The sequence below is a fragment of the Corticium candelabrum genome, chromosome 4, assembly GCF_963422355.1.
Source record: "Corticium candelabrum chromosome 4, ooCorCand1.1, whole genome shotgun sequence".
Taxonomy (NCBI): Eukaryota; Metazoa; Porifera; class Homoscleromorpha; order Homosclerophorida; family Plakinidae; genus Corticium; species Corticium candelabrum.
The window spans coordinates 8,437,934-8,458,151 of NC_085088.1; the positions used below are offsets into that span (position 1 = coordinate 8,437,934).

General features: G+C 40.6%; 3 protein-coding genes across 3 annotated transcripts; 1 reads left to right on the forward strand and 2 right to left on the reverse strand.

Moving 5' to 3' along the window:
* Window positions 1–11,037: 11,037 nt before the first annotated feature.
* LOC134178565 (uncharacterized protein K02A2.6-like) lies at window positions 11,038–11,835 on the reverse strand. The gene has a single exon (XM_062645437.1). It carries the CDS (start codon window positions 11,833–11,835, stop codon window positions 11,038–11,040), a length of 798 nt encoding a protein of 265 aa, XP_062501421.1.
* Window positions 11,836–12,140: 305 nt separating this feature from the next.
* Window positions 12,141–14,861, reverse strand: LOC134178566 (uncharacterized protein K02A2.6-like). Its single transcript, XM_062645438.1, has 5 exons — window positions 14,724–14,861; window positions 13,646–14,481; window positions 12,856–13,537; window positions 12,584–12,773; window positions 12,141–12,520 (listed from the first exon to the last, which is right to left on the reverse strand). Exons 1-5 carry the CDS (start codon window positions 14,859–14,861, stop codon window positions 12,141–12,143), a joined length of 2,226 nt encoding a protein of 741 aa, XP_062501422.1.
* A 2,455-nt stretch (window positions 14,862–17,316) lies between these two features.
* Window positions 17,317–19,688, forward strand: LOC134178685 (matrilin-2-like). Its single transcript, XM_062645568.1, has 13 exons — window positions 17,317–17,437; window positions 17,504–17,626; window positions 17,690–17,812; window positions 17,870–17,998; window positions 18,056–18,175; window positions 18,228–18,323; window positions 18,383–18,475; window positions 18,534–18,629; window positions 18,706–18,801; window positions 18,858–18,968; window positions 19,123–19,228; window positions 19,280–19,405; window positions 19,467–19,688. Exons 1-13 carry the CDS (start codon window positions 17,326–17,328, stop codon window positions 19,528–19,530), a joined length of 1,395 nt encoding a protein of 464 aa, XP_062501552.1. The 5' UTR covers window positions 17,317–17,325; the 3' UTR covers window positions 19,531–19,688.
* The last annotated feature ends 530 nt before the right edge of the window (window positions 19,689–20,218 follow it).

The window sequence follows — 20,218 nt, forward strand, 5'->3', positions numbered from 1 at the left end:
ACACTAGCCATGTGCATTGATATGTGTCAAATGGCTGAAGTAGCAACAAAGCAGGTCAGATCAATAGCAGGGACTGATACGTCTATGATACAAGTAGCGAGAAAGCGCGAACAAAACACCCACTTCAAAGGCTATGTCGAGAAGCAAGAACAAAGGCAAGTCAATTGTAACTATCGTGGCAAGAGACATTTACGAGGATGAGACAAGTTTACAGCCTTTGGTCAAGGATGACAGTTGTGCGGTAAGATGAATCATGTGGCTAGTGTGTGTAGAAGTCGAACAGGAGGTAAAGTTCACGCAGTATTGACAAATGTGGAAGAAGAAGTGTTAATGACTGTTGATGTTTGACCTGAAAGTGTAGTCATTGCATCAGGAGGGTGGTTGAAAAAATCTATGCAAAACTGATTGTTTAAGGAAAACAAGTGACATTTAATTGGATACGGGCGCGACTTGCATTGTGCTTAGCTGCTCAGATCTTCCACCAAGAGTCAAGATAGTGCCTACAACTGAAAAGTTGACACTCTTCGATGCTTCAGTAATGCAACCCGTAGGTAAATGTCATGTCAAGGTGACAAATCCAAAGAATGGAAAAATATCATGGAGATTTTGTGGTGGTGGATAAAACTATGACCTCCCTGCTTAGAGCGAGGAGTATACAACAATTGTCACTAATAACTGTGAGGTATGACAACATACTTCAAGTGATGCAAACAGAGAGTCACAAAACCGTCAGAGAATCGCAGTCTTCCCTTACACTAGGACAGATTATGCATCAGTACAAGGAGGTGTTCGATGGAGATCTGGAAGCTCTACCAGGCCAGTTGCATCTGGAGGTTGATACGTCTATCAAGCCTGTGCCAGAGCCAGTAAGACGGGTCCTGTTGGCAATACAGGAGACATTGATGAAGGAGTTAGCCTACATGGAAAAGACTGGAGTGATCAAGAAGTAGATGAACCTACAGAATGGATATCACCCTTGGTGATAGTGAAGAAAACAAATGGTAGGTTGAGAATTTGTATGGATTCAAAAAGCTAAATCAAGCATTGAGGAGGTCACATTATCCAACAGCGACGGTATATGAACTTTTGCCGCAGCTATCAAAAGCCAAAGTGTTTAGCGTCTGCAATGTTAAAATAGCTTTTGCATCTTGTATTGGATGAAGAGTCAAGCTATTTGACGACTTTTGGAACGCCTCTTGGTCGGTATAGGTGGTTACGTATGCCATTTGGCATTCCCCCGCGAAAGGGCTGGAAAGAGTATTTGTCATTGCTGACAACATACTCGTAGTAAGTGAGGGCTGTAGCAAGGAGGAAGCTATAAGAGATCATGAAGACAACTTGACTGCATTGTTGGAGAGATGTCGAATGCGAGGAGTAAAAATCAATATAAAGAGAAATTCAGACTAAGGGAAACAGAAGTGAAGTATATGGGCCACATCCTGTCATTGGAGGGACTCAAACCAGATCCAACCAAAGTTGACGCAATAGTAGGCATGAATCTGCCTCAAAATGTCGAGGCCATGAAACGGCTATTGGGAATGGTGAACTACTTGTCTAGGTATCTATTCAATCTCTCAGACATGTGTGAGCCTTTGAGGCAACTGACGCACTCAGATGTGATCTGGGAATGGACAAGTAAACTAGTCAGCTCACAGCCTCAAGATAATTGCCAGAAGACTGACATTTTATAACAATACTAATATTAGTCAATCCGTAGACTATTTGCATAAGTCATTTTTGTAGATTGTGTCAGTACAATGACAACTGATTTTATACAGAGATTGTCTAATATATATATATATATATATATATATATATATATATATATATATATATATATATATATATATATATATATATATATGTAATTGCTTTAGATTTATTTTTATGACCCATGTATGCAACTTTAATTAGGCTTATTGTGTAGTCTGTTAACTAAAGTCCATTCCAGAATTGAAGTCAATTGTGCAAAAGTGGGCTGCTTATGCATAACCTTAGAACAGAGTGAAGTCATACAGGTATCGTTGGAAAGCTCTGTCTGCTTTATTCAATTACGCCTCTGTTTGTAGGATGCATTATAGTGGAGATAAGCAGAGATATGTGATGCTTCTGGTAAAATAATGAGATAGAAGGTGGAGTCTTGTCAATTATGTATGGTTCTAATTGCATATCTACTGTAATTAGATTGGTACGCTGTCCTAAATTGTAACTAGAAACAGCTTGAGAATATAATCTGCAGGCTAAGTACAGCCATCACTCTCTATCACTTTCTACAGCACTGTCGGCTTTGTTTTGTGTAGTTTACTGGCAAGGTATTCCAACAGTGGTAATGAGACACCATAAGTGATTGCTACAACAATAGGGCATCTGGTACATTTTAGGGTGTTAGGTATTCTAAGCCACTCCCCAAAGCTGCAACTGACTTTAATTCTGGAACTGACTTTATAAGCAAATGGCATGTAAACTAATATTTATATTATCAAAAAGGAAATTTTTGGTCTGTTTGAGATTGATTAGCTAAACTTGATTGCCTTACTTATTCAAGAATTTTTTAGAGTTGAAGAAGTGTGTTGGTTTTGTTCACAACTGTGATGTTGAAACCACACAGTGCTTTATTGTGGGTGAAGAAGTTGAGTGTGTTTGCAAGAATGGCTACAAACATACGGACAAGGCCACAAAATGTGAAGGTATGCATTAGTAAATAATAATTTTGAACTTGTATGATACTTAAATTTTGTTAATTTTAATAAATTTGCTATTGTATGTACATTGATATACTACATGTGTATGTATAATCATACAGTGACAAAGTATGTTTACATTACTGTTTTGATAGATATTAATGAGTGCAAAGCTGGAAATCATGGCTGTCCTGTGCATTCTGTTTGCAAAAACACAATGGGATCATTTGAGTGTGTCTGCATTCCTGGACTGCGATTCAGTAAATCACAAGGACGTTGTGAAGGTATTATCGTATTTTCGCACATTTAGCTGCATGCCGGGTTGAGGCAAGAATTACCAGGGTGCCGGTATACCCCGGGTATACTGACATGCCGGAAAAGAGGTGATTTGACCAACCTTCGTATAGACTGGATATGCTGCATCCATTTTTAGATATTGATTGAACTGACATAAATAAACACGAAGACATAGACGTTTCTCCAATGTAGTATATATAATTAACCCTATAATCTTTAATTTTCTCTGTCTTCATCCTTCCCTTCTTCTCCATTTTCTTCTTTTTCCTCATGTGTCAGCCCTGTGTGTTCTTCTGCTTGTTCAAACTGTTCATCTGCTAGAAGGCATATCATCACATTTGAGACACTCCACATTTCCTGGCTACTTTTTGTTTTGTTTCCACCGAGCTCGTCGTACTTGCTTAACGCTAATCGATTGTGTATGACTTTTTGCCACACTGCAAAGCTCCATTCTCGATATCTTCTAGCTGTTTAACTTCTTTCTCTCTCTTCTAGCTGGACTTTGGGAGAAGCTGCATTCTCTAGTAGGTCTGCCATCGAAACGAATTTATGGTGCATGTGCAGTAGAATCATGTGTAGTTGCTTCCTAGTCATTACCGGCACTCCGTCGTGCTATACTGGCATGCCAGCATCGTTACCAGAGTCCGACGAGCAACTTTCTGGTAATCCCTGCTTATACCAGCATGCAGCTAATGCGCAGAAATACAGTAATTATGTTTTCTAACACACACACACACACACACACACACACACACACACACACACACACACACACACACACACACACACACACACACACACACACACACACACACACACACACACACACGTATGCATGCATGCACGCATGCGCATGCACACACACACACACACACACACAAACACACACACGCACACATGCACGCACACATGCACACGCGCGCACACACACACACACACACACACACACACACACACACGTGCATGCGCACGCACACACACACACACACACGTGCATGCGCACGCACGCACACACACACACACACACACACACACACACACACACACACAAAATGGCAAATGGATAAGGATTTGCTGTTCGTTACGGTTATGCCCCTTCCGAGCTGGGTTTCTGTGTACTACGCAGGAGCTATGGGCCGTGCTAAGCAATTTCCTGGAGCTTGGCCAGGTACTCACAGGAGCACCGACTGCGACGCCAACTGTGGTGTGGGCACCCGAAGTCTCACAATGGCTGATGGACTTTGTCGCAGTTGGGGGCATTTGCCACTCCAGTCAAAGACCAAGTACTAATTTATACTCCTGAGTCGAGAGAGGCAATTGTGTGTGAGTTTCTTGGCCAAGGAAATTATGCCATAGCTCGCCATTGCTGTGACTTGAACCTGCAATTCTGCAAGGTCCTGGGTGTAATCCTTCCATAAGATGACTCTCTAACACACACACATACACACTCTCTCTCTCTCACACACACACACACACACACACACACACACACACACACACGCACGCATGCACGCATGCACACACGCATGTGCATGCACACACACACACACACACACACACACACACACACACACACACACACACACACACACACACACACACACACACACACGTATGTATGTATGTATGTATGTGTGTGTGTATGTATGTATGTATGTATTTATGTATAAATGCGTCCTTGCTCATGTACCTGGCAATCTTCTGAGTCTGTGTGGTGCGCTCTTTTGAGTCCTTTGATGTCAACCACTTGTAGTGTTTGTGGTTGTTAAAACTATTCAAGCAATAAAGTATATTTTGCTGCCACAAAGTATTGTTCCATGAGTTTTACGATACTGACACCCAAATGGTCTACCCTGCAATGAAGAAGCTCTGAAGCCTTGCACTTTAACAGATTGGTGGCTAGAATTTATATAGCCCCAGGAACGTCAAACAATGTGGATGTAGCATTGGAGAGTCAATTTTTTCAAATGAAATTGTAACATGCTGTAAATATTCAATATATGGTTACTACCAAAACATGTTACCCAGCACACTGTTTGAACAACTGGAAACTGGACAATTTTATATATCTATTTGTGGCACAGTGCTGCAGAATTTCAAGATCTTTGATATATTTGATGACACAACATTTGAAGTTGTTCTGTCATTTTTATGGTATACATAACGGAATAGGCAAATTAGGGACTTCACAGTAATGTAAAGGAGAACCTGCATGTAATGTACGTTCACATCATTGATAGCAATTGGGATCAAGAGAGCATTCACAATAAATGAATCCCAGCAACCATTGACAATGCAACAAGAGTTGGGGAAAGATTTGCTTCCAGTTCTTGGAATGACTGCACATGCTCTTCTTACAAAATGGGGATTTGTTCCTTTAAATTTACATGTTTTGTTTCTTATCTGCAGATATAAATGAATGTGAAGAAAAAGCTCACAATTGTGGTGGAAGTGCTGTTTGTCTCAATACAATAGGTTCTTACTTTTGTGCTTGCCAAGAGGTTGGATTGCTTCTCACTGTTTGTCAGAAACTATTTTATAATTTGTTTGACAATATGCAGGGATACAAAAGCAATGGAACTCATTGTAGTGGTCAGCATATATGTTAATCAAGTGGTTGTTTCTTGTCTGACATTGTATTTGCTGCAGACATCAATGAATGTCTTGAACAAGGGCACCACTGTGGCAAAACTGCAGAATGCATTAATGCTGTTGGATCATATTTTTGTCGCTGTAAAAATGGCTTTCAGGGAAATGGATCTCATTGTCAGGGTAAGTACGTGTATATGGTAATTTGGAACTCATTGACAACAACTTTAATTTAATTAGCATTGTGACATTTCATGAATACTTTGTGTAAGATTACTGTATGTACCAAATGCAGATGACAAATTTTTGTTTGATTATTTTAGTTACTAATCAGTAACTAAAACACAATTTAGTAATTAGAGCTATAATAGGCGTAATGGCTCTGGAGAATTTCGTGAGTCAGGAGCTCTACTGGGTTTGTATGTATGGTGGTTTGTGTCATTAGAGTGTCACTGCACAACAACTAGCACTGCTGAATTATGGTTGTTTGTGTATGTGTCATTAGATGTCATTACACAACAGCTAGCACTACTGAATTGCCACATTGCTATATGATGATTCAACACTGTATTTAGTTTAGGTAGCCTCTTACTGAAAGTCTGTACCAAACATTGCAGTGGCCTTTCGTTAAGACTAGTTGATACCCGTAACCTTTGTAGGTTCGTGAAGGCTATTTTGGCAGATATAATAACCGTTACTTCTATAAGGGTTGGCAATGAATGACATTACCATTGCAGGCATTTCAGCAAAGTACTGTTACATCCCTTGGTAGTGACTGAAGTCCAAGTTATCACTGGTAAGCCACTGCATTCATCAGAGTAGAATAGATTGTTCAGTCATCGGTCATTGACCGACCACCTGGTGTTTATGACCGACCACCTGGTGTTTATGACCGACCACCTGGTGTTTATGACCGACCACACTTTTGCTTTGATCGGACATATGTACACAACTGGTCAAGGTGTAATAGTTATTGGATAAATGGTAGGGGATCAATGAATGACCTAGAAGTCCAGACAACTGACGGGAAGCAGCAGGCAAGATCTAATTACTGTAAATCCAGAAATTTTTGTACTCATGAAATTTTAGTTATTTTCATACAGATACCTGATTGTACTAAATAACATGAATACTAATATTTATAGATAGAAGCTAGAGTATAGTACCGATATCTCATATAAAAATAAAATATGTACCAACTACTTCATGGGCAGAAGTATTAGAATTTATAAGTATATATGAAAATTTCTGGATTTGCATTATATAGTGATAGCAAAATGACAATTCTGTAAAAAAAAGACACCTGTTATGTGTTAGAATAGACAAGTGTTAAATACATGAATAGTTATCATGTTATTTAAGACAAAATAGATTGAACAAGTTGTTGTTAAACAACTACCATACTCTTGATTAGCTTGCTCATCTCTTGATCAGTTCATGTCATTACTTTACAGGCCTGCATAACTAAAATTTAGTTAAATTTAATTCTAAATTTTAGTCTTGCACAAACTGCAACCAGAGCTTTCAAATAGTTTTTAACTTTGTAAGAATGAATACTCAAGATTTATAATGTCAGGTCAACATATTTTGCTAGAACACTATCCGACCAAAAGTTTGCCTTATTCTCCCCTCTGATTCATATACATTGCTCACTTTTTGCAAGTTGCTATTCCACTGGTTGTTGTTTGTGCTTGGCCTAGAAAATGAGTGTCACTGTGTGGATTTGTACAAATTTTGCGTACTTAATTTCATAATGTGTGCAATACTTGTTGTGCCCTATCTTTAATTAAGCAGCAGTCATTATTAAAATGGAAATATTATCATGTTATTAACAACAACATTAAGATTCATTTATAATGAAATCACAGCTCAGCCATACAGGCTACCACATTTGTATGCTAGGGCTAAGTTCTTAGCCAAGATCTTGCAAAATTTTCTAAAGGGAAATTGCCAATTTCTTGCCAATTTTTGCCAATTTCTTGAAAAGTTTTAATTGGATTTTATGCTCTACTCTCCATTCGCGTTGACCTGACCGACCCAAGTAGATAATGAGAAAGGTCAGGCTCCAGGAGTGCTCTTTAGATCTTTATTGTTAATTGTATTGGCCTAAATGGTGCCAGGTACATCATTGTAAACATTCAGAGTACAGAGACTATCACTGACAATGTCAGTAACGTTTAATTAGATCACATTTTAAAAGATCATTAACGGTAGCAGGAAACTTTGCTATGCGCACCTCTTATCGCTAGCTCCCCCTTGCTAGATTGATGTCAACTGTTTCCACTTTTAGAAATGAGAGGTCCAGCGGTTTCGAATGATACCAAGATTGTCTCTCCAGAACATCACGTATTGAAATTATAGGGAATGTACGATCGGCCAAGTCAACGTGAATAGAAATCGAGTAGCTGTACTGGTTTGACTCCATTTTGCTGTCATCTGCTTTTCTAGTGTTATAATGTCGTCTCTTTACAACAACAGCAAAATTCTACTAAAAGTATAGAACATTTCCTCAAAGTTTCGAATGGCAGCCCCATGTCCTTATAAGATCTTGCAAGTAATTGGCAAGAAATTGCAAATTTCTTGTTCTTGCAGTATCTAGCTTGACCAAGAACTTCAACCTGAGTGCTAGCTAGCTAGCTAATATATGACAGGAAGCTATATATAAGCAAGTCGATGTTATAGATTTCCAAATTGCCGCTCTAAAAATGCATGCTTACATGACTTCAATAAGCTGGAAAGGCAGAAATTATGTCAACATAATTACAATTAAGTCTTGCATATTCTTCATAGGAAGATTTTAAAAAGAAGTAAACTTGTGAATATAGTTGTTCTTGGAAATTGCAATTCAGACAGCTATGTGCACATTGTTGTTATGAAAATAGAGTAGACCAAGAGTCGTGCATCTCAAAATTAAGTGTTGGCTCAGACACTTATGAATACTCCTACGGACATTCAGAATAGGTACTTATACAGTTACTGCAACCATTGCTAGTTATATAAGAATGTGATATCTGAATATAACTGGATACTGCTCTGAATTAATTGAAGGAAAGAAGGTAAAACTCTTTATATACTGGCTGCCTGAACTATGCCGTTGTGGTTGTTTACTGAAGATAACACATGTGCATGAAGATGAATGTTGTGAGTAACTAAGCCGACACAAAATTTAGCCAATGTTTAACAAGAGAACGAAATAAGTTTCTTAAATTCTGATGCTGGAATGGCATAGTCATTGGATGTTGGTAATTTATGGCTTCTAATTGCAAGGTCAGTCAACAAAAACAGGTGCAGGTTGCAGCAAAGGTGTTTTTCTGACTCATTACGATATATATCCAGAGATGTGGGAGCTTTGTGGCAACACATAAATTCTAAATCATATCAGTCGTCATTTTTCCAAGCATAACATTTCTTGAGTCTTGTAATAAACGTCTTTGTCATGATTGTGGGTTTGCCTATTCAAAGAGATTTGAGTACTGTAGACTGTCCCTGGGCTCAGGAAATTCTCGATGTCGTGGTTTCATGGAGGAACCTCAGTCGTCGTCATGGCTTTGTGGAAGTTCAGCAATAGATTGTTCTTCCACTTCTGACAAGAATTTTGACAGTGATGTGCTCACCAACATACATATTTCTTCTCCTAATGGGTCTGATGATTCTTGCTTTTCTTCTTGCAATTCCGACTTGGACTTAGCATTAGAAGGTGTTCAAGCTGCTTCTACTTTGTCTTGTCCTGTTCAAACAATTCACCATGTGCCACGATCAGTTAGACCATTGCTTGCTTAAATTATTTCTGGAGAATTGGAACATGCTTGTCAACATGGTGTTTGGGTTTTGTTCGACTTTTCATGTTTGCAAAGCTACCTTACGTGTCTCTCCTCGAGGAGGTAAGAAGAAACTCTTTTTTATCAAGAAGCTGTTGCTTTGTTGTCTTCGTCAGTGGCAGCAAGGTGACTTGATCACATCATGGAAAGAAGCCAGGCAAGAGAATCAGTCTCAATTGACACGTCAGTCGGCTTCTATCTCTAAAGTTAATGGTTGTTGTTCTCTGAATTTAGCACGTGAGGGCAGGTTTGGCGATGCTATGAAAGCATTAGGCTCTCATGGTTGGGCTTCTTGTGATGATGCAAATGTGCTACAGGAGCGTCAGTCACGTCACCCACAGCATGCTCTGCTTCAATGGTCAGATGACATTCCATCTTCACTAGTTGTTGATTCCCAAGCAGTTCTATTGGCTTTGAAAGGTTTTTTCTAGAGGAACTAGCCCAGGCTATTCTCAGCTTCGTGCTTAACATCTTTTAGATGCCATAAAGGAGCTTGCACATCTGATGCTCAGTTGTGTCTTGACAATCTTACTCATCTCATGTCAAAGTTGTTGGCTGGAAAGATTGATCCTAGAATTGCACCTTGGTTGTCTGGTGCACCACTCACTGCTCTCATGAAAAGACGGGAGATTATCGCCCAATTGCTGTAGGAGATGTTCTTTGTCGTCTGGCAAGTAGGATATGTTGTGCTTTCATCAAAGATCGTCTTCCAGATGTTTTTGTGCCTTACGACCAAATAGGTGTTGGCCTTAAGGGTGGTTTGGAAGCAGCTATCCACTCCATGCGTTCTTTCATTGATGCCACCTCTGCCAGAGAAGACTTCTGCTGTTTGAAAATAGATATGACTAACACGTTTAATGAGTGCTCCAGATTAGCGTTCCTTGAACGCTTACGGAGAGAATTTTCACAGTTTGCTTGGGCTCAGTGGTCATACCACGCACCTGGTGAGTTGCGATTTGGAAACCAACAGATCCTGTCCACAGCTGGTGCTCAACAGGGAGATCCCTTAAGTCCTCTGTAGTTTTATTGTGATTCTGGAATTACTATATAGGCTCTTTGGGTTCTTAGTCTGGCTTACACTTTCAACTGTGGTGCTTAGATGATGGCTCTTTCGTTGGTAATAGAGAATCAATATTGTCTCTTCTACAAAGTTTACTAGAAAAGGGTCCCCTCTTTAACTTGCGCATCAACTTAAACAAATGTGAACTATATTGGCCTTCTGGAGACCAAACTTTTCCTGAATTTTCTTCAGAAGTCAGATGCTTATCAGAAGGTATTGAGTTACTAGGATCACCAGTCCACTGATCTGTCAATTTTTTTAAGTCCTTCACAGCTAAACCTGTTGACAAAATCTTGTAGTCCCAGTCAAATCTTGGTAAGGCTGATGATCCACAGGTTCAATTGCATTTGCTTCAAAGCTGTCAGAGTGTGTGCAAAGTCAATCATATTTTACGAACTGTTGTTCCGGCCATGTTGTTGGAACAATTTGTAGTATCGAGACTCGTGTATACGCACTCTACACTGTCTAACTCAGCAAAGTCCGCCAAAACCAACTAGTCTCTTCTACTGCGCAGGCGCCTCAAGATGCCTCTCCCCAAAACAACCCTAAACTATTACACCCCTTCCCTCTAAATTTTTTGGTTTCCACATTACTACCCTACAGATCCAGTCTTTCTGGAGGTCTCGAAATCCGTGTGGAACGCCAGAGGACAGGCGGAACGCCAGAGGACAGCTCTCATTTCCAATTGCTGATCAGCCTCGGTCTCTGCTTGTTCTGTTTGCTGATGTTCGGTGACATCCGGAGCATTCGTTGCTGTTGACAATCTTGTGCTCTCTTCTCCTTGCTGTTGGTCTACCCTAATGTTGGGACTGTCCTCCATCATTGCTTGTCCCTCTGGACTTTTAGTCTCAGTCATTCTCTGTCGAACATGATCCATGTGTTGCTTGACTAACCGTTCGTCCTCTAACCTCACTCTGAAAGATAAGGGTCCCGTCTGACTCTCAACCACGCCTGCTAACCAATTCTGGCCCCTGCCAAAGTTACGCACAAACACTGTTTGCCCCATCTCCAGATTCCGGTAACCGCAAGATTTGTCATGATCTTTCCTTTGTTGCTCTTGTGCTTCCCTTGTCTTTCTTGCCAGGTCCGGATGTAGTAAGTCCAGGCAGCTTCTTGGTCTCCGTCTCATCAGAATCACAGCTGGCGCCTCCCCTGTTGTCGCGTGTGGTGTGATTCTGTACCGAAAAAGAAATTCATCCAGCTTTGTTTCTAGTGTTCCCTGTTCGTTTTTCATTCGCTTCATGGCTGCCTTGAACGTTTGGACCGCCCTCTCAGCCAGCCCATTAGAGGACGAGTGGTAGGGTGCAGTTGTAATATGCATAATTCCCTTGCTCTTAATGAAGTTTCCAAATTCTTGACTTGTAAAGGCCGAGCCATTATCACTTACCATGATTTCAGGTAGTCCGTGGGTCGCAAAAATAGACTGTAGCACCCGAATTGTAGGTCCAGCTGTGGGGGAACTCAGTGGTTTTACTTCCAACCATTTAGAGTACGCATCTGACAGTATAACAAACCACCGCCCCAAGAATGGCCCAGCAAAGTCAATATGTAATCTCGACCATGCACGTTCTGGCTGTGCCCAAGGGTGAAGAGGCACTTTTGGTGGTGATCGCTGATGCTCTTGGCATGTTCCACAAGATTTTGCTATCTTCTCTATATCAGCATCCAATCCCGGCCACCAAATGTAGCTTCTTGCTAGGCTTTCATTCTAGATACCTCCGAGTGAGCCACATGTAATTCCTCCAACACCCTCGGCCACGCCTTCTGAGGTATAATGACTCGAGACCCCCACAGTACACAACCACCCAAGACACTTAGCTCGTGCCGGCGATTCCAGTAATGTCGAAGCTCGGAGTCTACTTCTCTTGGCCATCCACTCAACACATAATGCCTGACAGTTGCCAGTTGTCCATCTCTGTCTGTAAATTGCCGAAGTTGCACAGTTGTTATTGGTTTGGCAGGGGTCATTTCCAAGATGTGCAGTGATAGCACCGATTCACTAGGATCCTCTGTCACTTCTGGTTTATCAGACGAAGGTAACCAACTGAGTGCATTGGCGTTGCCATTTGTTGTCCCTGGTCGATAACGTAGTTTATACTGATAGCCAGACAACATTATTGCTCAATGCTGCATGCAACCTGATGCCATCAACGGCACGCCCTTATTCTCTCCTGACAACGTAAATGCTCTTCCACTTAAGTATTGGTGGAACTTCTTCACACCGAACAGCAATGCGAGTGCTTTGCGGTCTATCTGCGCATATCTCCTTTCTGCCTCAGCCAAGCTCCTAGATGCGAAAGAAATTGGTCCCTCGGTACCGTCGCTAGCCTGTGTGAAAGCATGGCTCCTACCCCGTACAGTGAGGCATCACAGGCTACAATGACTTCCTTGGGTCAAAATGTATCATCACTTGACTAGACTGAAGAGCCTTCTTCACTCGTCTGAACGCTTCCTTATGCTCATCTTTCCACTGCCAACGTACGTTCTGGGGCAAAAGCTGACACAGTGGAGCCAGCCTTGAAGCCAGCTTCAGTAAAAACCGGCCATAGTAAGTAATCATACCCAAGAAGGATCGTAATTCCGTAACATTTTTGGGTTCAGGTGCAGCTTGAATAGCCATCACTTTCTTCTTGTCTGGTGCTAGCCCCTGACTGTTGATAGTATGGCCTAAGTAACTGATTTCTTTCTGCAAAAATGTGCATTTGGCCAGCTTTAGTCGCAATCCCGAGTTGGCTAGGCGTTGTAGTACCATTTCTAGGTTCTGCAAGTGTTCCTCCAGACAACGTCCTTTCACTAGAATATTGTCTAAATAGACCACTGTCATGGGAATATCCTGAAGGAGAGTGTCCATTACCGTATGAAAAATGGCTGGACCCGAAGCCACTCCAAAAGGTAGGTGTTTGTACTTGAACAGCCCCAAGTGAGTATTTATGACTACGTACTTCTGCGACGTCTCATCCAGCGCCACCTGCTGATAAGCTTGGCTCAGATCTGACTTGGTGAACAACTGACCTCCAGCTAAAGAGGCAAATATATCATTGATCTTTGGCAATGGGTCTTTCTCACAAGGCGCAGCCTGGTTAATTGTCAACCTAAAGTCACCGCATATCCTGATTGAACCGTCCTTTTTTAGAACCTGTACTACTGGAGCAGCCCAATCAGAGAATCAAACGGCTTCTATAATTTTGTCTTGTTCCAACCGTCTCAACTCCTGTTCGACTAGCTCTTTGTACGCATATGGTACAGATCTAAGCTTGAAAAACCGAGGTGCAGTATCTGCTCTCACTGCTATCGATGCTGTTGCTCCCTCCAGTAGTCCCATCTTCTCCTTGAATACTTCCTGGTATTTGGTGATGAGCTCCTTATGTTGAATCCTTCCTTCCTCATGTGATGTTCTACCAGTGATATGGAGATGGAATGTCTCTTCCCATTTCAGTTTTAGGTTCTGCATCCAGTTTCTACCAAACAAATTTGGACCCTTGCCTTTGACAATGATCAATGGCAGGGAAGCCACTTGCTGTCCATATCTCACTTTCACATCTGTTTCACCAACCAAAGTTAGTGATTCCCCTGAATATGTCCTTAATTGTACTTGTGGCCTATGTAAACCGGGGGGCCTTCCGTTTAGACCATAATGCCTTGAAAATGCTTTACTCACCAGAGTTACCGCTGCCCCAGTGTCTATCTCCATCTCCATCTTCTGCTGATTAATCACAACTTTTACCTTGAGTGGCTTCACTTCATTGCCACGCCCCACTATGTGTACAACGTACATTGCCGTCTCTAACATTTCTTCTGATTCCTGGAAATCCTCTTCTTGGCTTATTTGGTGAGCTGCCTTTGATTCTCCTTGTGGATTTGACTGACTTCGGCATGCTCTCGCAATATGGCTCCGCTTCTTGCACTTCCTACACTCTGCTGTCTGGAAACGGCATGGCTTGGGAAGATGCCAACCCAAACAACAAGAAAACTTACTCTTTTCTGGTGTGGTCCCTCCTACTTGATGTCTGATGTACTGCCACTGGTGCTTGAGTTGCTGTTGATGTAAGACCACCTTGTTGCATTTCTAGCGAATTTTTCGCAGCTGTTTCCATTGCTCAGGCAATTTGTAGGGCGTCCTCAGATGTCAAGTTGACTTCTTACAAGAGTCTCCGCTGAATCTTCTCTTCATTTATCCCGCACACCAGTCTGTCTCTTAACATGTCTGAGAGAGTATCCCCAAAGGCACAGTCTGTCGAGAAGGTTGCGGATGAGTTTGTACGTTTGAGTGCCACATACGCTCAACAAAACTGCCTTCCGTTGGTCTTTGTCAGTCACCTTGTTTGCCATGAAGTAAAACCCTAGTTGTTCAACGTAGTTTTTCCATTCATCTTGAGTTCCATCAAAGGGCCCCACTTTCCCGATCATCGATGTCATGTTTCATTCTTTGCCTCGTCGGCAATATGTAGTATCGAGACTCGTGTATTTGCACTCTACACTGTCTAACTCAACAAAGTCCGCCAAAACCAACTAGTCTCTTCTACTGCGCAGGCGCCCCAAGAAGCCTCCCTCAAAACAACCCTAAACTATTACAAAATTACATTGCTTTGATCAAGGGTTACGTCGATCTTTAGAAATTATTTGTTCTTCTGTTACAGATATGGCATGGCTGCAAGCGACACTACCTATTAGACTTTGTGGGCTTGGTCTGACAGAAGCAGTCCAGTCACCAGCTGCTTATGTAGGGATTGCAATTCTACTCGTAAGATGGTACAGGACTTTCTAAAAAAGGCTTGCAATTCACTGGATGTTGCATATTTGCATTTCTCAAGGCCTTTACTATCAGGAGACTCTGAAAGTCAATATCTGAAAAATGAACACATTTCTTCAACTTTAGATTTCAGCACTGCTACTCAACAACAAATCCAATCAGAATTTGACTTGGATTTAGTCAAGTATTTGTTGAAGATTGCTATCTTACGAGACAGAACACATTTAAATTCAATCAGTACATCTCATGCAGGGGCTTGGTTGCGGGCAATACCCAACTCTAATCTCGGCCTTTCCATGTCTCCCCATGAGTTTGTTATTGCAGTACGGCTCTGGTTGGGAATCAAGAGGTTTCTTCTCCTCCCGGCATCTGTCCTGTGCAGTTGTGGCCAGCACAATGACATTTTTGGAGATCACCTTTTTGGTTGTTGTTTTGGTCCAGAGCGCACACATGGACACAATGCATTGGCAGAAGTTATTTTCCAGGCCTTATTGGTTGAGAACAGAGAAGTTATGAGGGAGATGAGGTGTAATAGTTCTACTGAAAGCCGTCCTGGTGATGTTTTTCAGTCTGATTTCTTGGAGGGTTGACCTGCCTATTTTGACGTAACAGTTAGAAACTCTTTCCAGCTGTTGTATCTGACAAAATCAGCTGTAAGGGCTGGAGCCACAGCAGAGGCAGGTGAAAAACAAAAGGATATCACCATGGAGAGTTTGTGCAGCTGGTGGTCTCTTTTACCCCTTAGTGGTTGAGACCTTGGAGCTCTGGTCATTATTCAGGAGTCAGCGGCCTTAAATGCCACCAGACTTTCCAAAATATGATCCAGCAACTTTCTATTCAATTGTGGAAACATAATTCAAGAATGATTCACAAGAGAATTCAGCTTGAAGTACAGGACTTTGATAGTGGGATGTACATAGTGTAATGTAAGACTTGTTGGTTTGGAGATGTTTGGGGCGATTGTTTGAGTTTGAATATTAATATATATATATATATATATATATATATATATATATATATATATATATATATATATATATATACTATATCTCTCTTTATGTTCTCTTATCCATCAAGAATGCCAATGACTCATTGCCAAGATGGGCTTTGTTGCAAGTGACAATTGTAGAGGTCATTAACCCATTAACAATGTTATGGGTAATCTCTACATGAAAGAAATGGGGCTACTTGCATGAGTCACACACAGCGGGAGACATTATTAATGTTAGGGTGAAGTGATTAATGGTGCAGTAAATATAAGCAACAAACCACACCATCTGTTGAGGACTACATGTACCATTGTCTAGGTTATGAATATCACTGTAAAATTAGTTTGTATCTGACAGCCAGGGTTATTTTAGAACGCACTGGCAACTGTAGACATGCTTCCACTGCCTGATGAAAAGATCAAAGATTACTACATGAACACCAACTGGATTTGTTTTACATCTTTGTTAACTTGAGCAATTAATGGCTATAATGATCTTGTAAGTAAGCATGTGTGTGGCATTTATGGTCAATCAACAGTTTGGATTAGTGATGATGCATATTCCATAAATGAAGATTGAGAGGGTTAGAAAACGTTGTGTCTTTTTGTCACATTGAGAAGAAATCTGAGTTGTTGCACAAGTTGTATGTCATGTGAAGATATGGTGTTGATCGAGTAGCGATCAAGTGAGTGAGTGAGGGTTGAACTGCAAAAAATGAATGAACAGGAAGGAAACACTACTTGTTTCCTAATAGAGTATAGCTACCTCTCTTGTATCTCTTGGTGATAACATTAACGAAAGTATATAGTTTCTTGCAAGTAATCTACTTACTTCCCAGATTGTAAGATTTGTGACGATAGTGAGATGAGTATTTCATACTTGCTCAAATCACTGCAAGTAACTTGCAGTTCTAATCATTGCAGGTGATCGTTATTCAGTGATTGTGTGTGATGTGAAATGCTAACAGACAATGATGACTATCTAGACGAAATATTCTGTAGATGTACAGTATCACTGACTTGCTTAATTGATCATGGCACTCAGCATGATTGCAAACTGTTGGGTTATTGGGCAACTAAAATATAGGTACAAGGACCCATGCATCTTCATGTCTTTATTGTTAATAGATTTGAATGAATGCATGTCTTCTAATGGTGGCTGTGAACAAGATTGTGTCAATGTTCTGGGAAGTTTTCACTGCAAATGCTTTTTGGGCTACTACAGTGATAACGATGAAGGCCAGCTGTGTAAAGGTTACTGCGTAAATTTATTTTATCAATTGTATTTTGTTGAATAGTATTAAATTTATCATTTGCTAGATGTGGATGAATGTAAAAGAAACACTAATGATTGTGACCATCACTGTGTGAACACAGAAGGAAGTTTTAATTGTTCTTGCAACAAGGGTTTTGTGCTACACAAGGATAATCACAGCTGCGTGGGTGTGGTGTTCTCCTCTGACTAAGACAACGCACTTAGTAAATAACTAAATTACGTGTTTTCAGATGTAGATGAATGTCAGCTAGATAATGGTGGTTGTGAGCACATCTGCAAAAACTTAGAAGGCTCCTTCGTTTGCCAATGTAGAAAATTTTTCTATTTGTCAGAAAACAAGAAAAACTGCTTAGGTATAAGTATGCCAGGAAATATGGAGTGATACCAGCTTAACAGTTAATTGCTAATAGCTATTTCTGACTGCGCTCAACTGAACGGTGGATGTGACCATGTATGTTTTAAACAAGAGCAAGTTGATGAGATTGAATGTGATTGTCATCCTGGTTATGAGCTGGCAGATAATAAGAAGGAATGCATAGGTGAGAAACTTTGACTTTGTATGTGATTCTCAATACTCACTTGTTTGTGTCATTCAGATGTTGATGAATGCACTGTTTCTAATGGAGGATGCAGTCAGATTTGTAGAAATTTTGATGGAGGTTATCAATGTGAATGTCAACAAGGATACGCATTGTCTCGCTCAACTGAGTGTACAGGTATGCTTTCTCATAAATAGCTAACTTGTCATAAGAGACATTTATTGCACAGCTGTTTGTACGCATCCTCGTTGTCTCAATGGTGGTACTTGTGTTGCTCCTAACGTTTGTAAATGTCCAAAAGGATATCCTGGCAGTGGTTGTGAAGGTCTGAATTAGTAGGTGAAACAATGGAACATAGGTGAAGAAATTATGCTATGATTACAGCTCTGTGTGATCCCCCTTGTACTGGAGGAACTTGTATCAGACCAAACGTGTGTGATTGCCCAGAAGGCTATAATGGACCTGGCTGTCAGATTCGTGAGCATCACTACCATTTCCATTTGTTTTACCAATGTTAACTTTGCTGCATCTCCAGCTGTATGCAATCCACCATGCCAACAGGGTGGTAAGTGTGTTGGGCCAAATGTATGCAGCTGTCCAGCCTCATACACAGGAAAGAGATGCGAAAAACGTAACTGGATTTCTTAGAATTTTCAACCTCATCGACTTGTTTGTATTGACACTATGCTTTATTGTTGTCTGTCCAGCCCACTGTGAGAACGCATGTCAGAATGGTGGAACGTGTCATCGGCCCAATGCTTGCATTTGCCTACATGGCTTTTCTGGTGCTGTATGTCAGTTTGGTAAGCGAAATGGTTCCTGCTGTAGACGCACTGTCATTTTTTTGTATATCTAACAGCACCAATGACTTGCACTCCTCTTTGCCAAAATGGTGGAACATGTATGACTAGTCCTAGACTCAGCTACTGTGCATGTTTGGACACCTTTAGTGGACGGTCATGTGAAACAGGTAAGTGCATGGGAATTGCACCTTAAATTTTACTTCACCAGTACTATTATTTTAATCTGCTTCATCGTTAACTTAATTAATCATTAATCTAACACTAGTGTAACTTGCCTATAGTATGATAGTTCAATTTATGTGATTTATTTAATTGATTTAGCAATCAAAGTGGAGTGTTTTCCATCTTGTCTCCATGGTGGCACTTGTATGCCGCATAACAGATGCAACTGTCCACCACAAACTACTGGTTACAGATGTCAAACGAGGTTGGAGTTTTGTGCATCCAGTAGCATATTTTGATGACTTTTCTTCACTAGGCTGTGTCCAATAGTGAGTCACACTGTGATATCACAACTTGCAAGGTTGTTCTATCGAATTGACAACCGTAGAAGTTTCTGCAGTATTCCAGGCACTCACTTTCTTATACCTTGCACAAAGAAACAGTTAAGTCCTCTGTTCTCTATCTATTTGGTGTACACTAAATGTAGATTATGTACTGCTCAGAGTTGTTAAGGTATACAAACGTGTTTATCATGCTCGCGTTGGCTACCGTTTTCAGTGTAACTGAGGATCTGTGTCAATTGGAAGTGAACTTTCTGACTCTGTATGTTGCACGTTTTGTGTAAACCTGTCCTACGTACAGGCTTGCTTAGCAGTTGGTTCATGACATGTGTAGTTATAGAAACAGAACTAGTAACATTGAAAATTCACAAGCCGACTACATTACTATGTATGTGCAAAGTCATGGTACAGAGCAAGCAAATGACTCTTCTGTAAAACAAACAATTCAGCTACATTTTATTCTGTATCTACAATGTAATTAGTGTTTGACCAAATATTAGCACCTGTCCTACATTATTAATCCATTCTTTCTTGATCAATCTTTCCCTTGAGCTAACTATTGCTTACACATGAGAAAAGGAATTAAATATTATATTGGATACAACTACGTACCGCATAGAAGAGAATGCATGTGTACGGATTTGTCAATCAAACAAGTGTATTCATATTCTGCCCTAATCACTTGATTTGCTCTTCTGCAGATAATCATAAGACCAGCAAACACGGATATGTGGTGTTATGGTTTTATTTAGTCTAAGAAAGTCAGGCAAGTAATTTCTTTGAAATGAAGAACTCGATGTTTTCATTTTTATCAATTGAGAATATTATTCCAGCACCAAACCAGAACTACTATTTTAGGACAGTAGTTAGTATACTAATTAGATACTTCAAGTGGCAGGTGAAAACTTGAATAT

Excerpts from the sequence above, each read along its gene's own strand:
- LOC134178565 (XM_062645437.1), bottom strand. The coding sequence starts at position 11,835 with ATGGTAAGTGATAATGGCTCGGCCTTTACAAGTCAAGAATTTGGAAAC.
- LOC134178566 (XM_062645438.1), bottom strand. The coding sequence starts at position 14,861 with ATGACATCGATGATCGGGAAAGTGGGGCCCTTTGATGGAACTCAAGAT. Across the intron at positions 14,482-14,723 it reads GGAAGGCAGTTTTGTTGAGC|CAACTCAAGCACCAGTGGCA; the intron begins GTATGTGGCACT and ends TTACATCAACAG. Across the intron at positions 12,774-12,855 it reads AGGCTCTTCAGTCTAGTCAA|GCTAGCGACGGTACCGAGGG; the intron begins GTGATGATACAT and ends GCTTTCACACAG.
- LOC134178685 (XM_062645568.1), top strand. The coding sequence starts at position 17,326 with ATGTCTTCTAATGGTGGCTGTGAACAAGATTGTGTCAATGTTCTGGGA. Across the intron at positions 17,627-17,689 it reads GGATAATCACAGCTGCGTGG|ATGTAGATGAATGTCAGCTA; the intron begins GTGTGGTGTTCT and ends ACGTGTTTTCAG. Across the intron at positions 18,802-18,857 it reads TGGTGCTGTATGTCAGTTTG|CACCAATGACTTGCACTCCT; the intron begins GTAAGCGAAATG and ends TATATCTAACAG.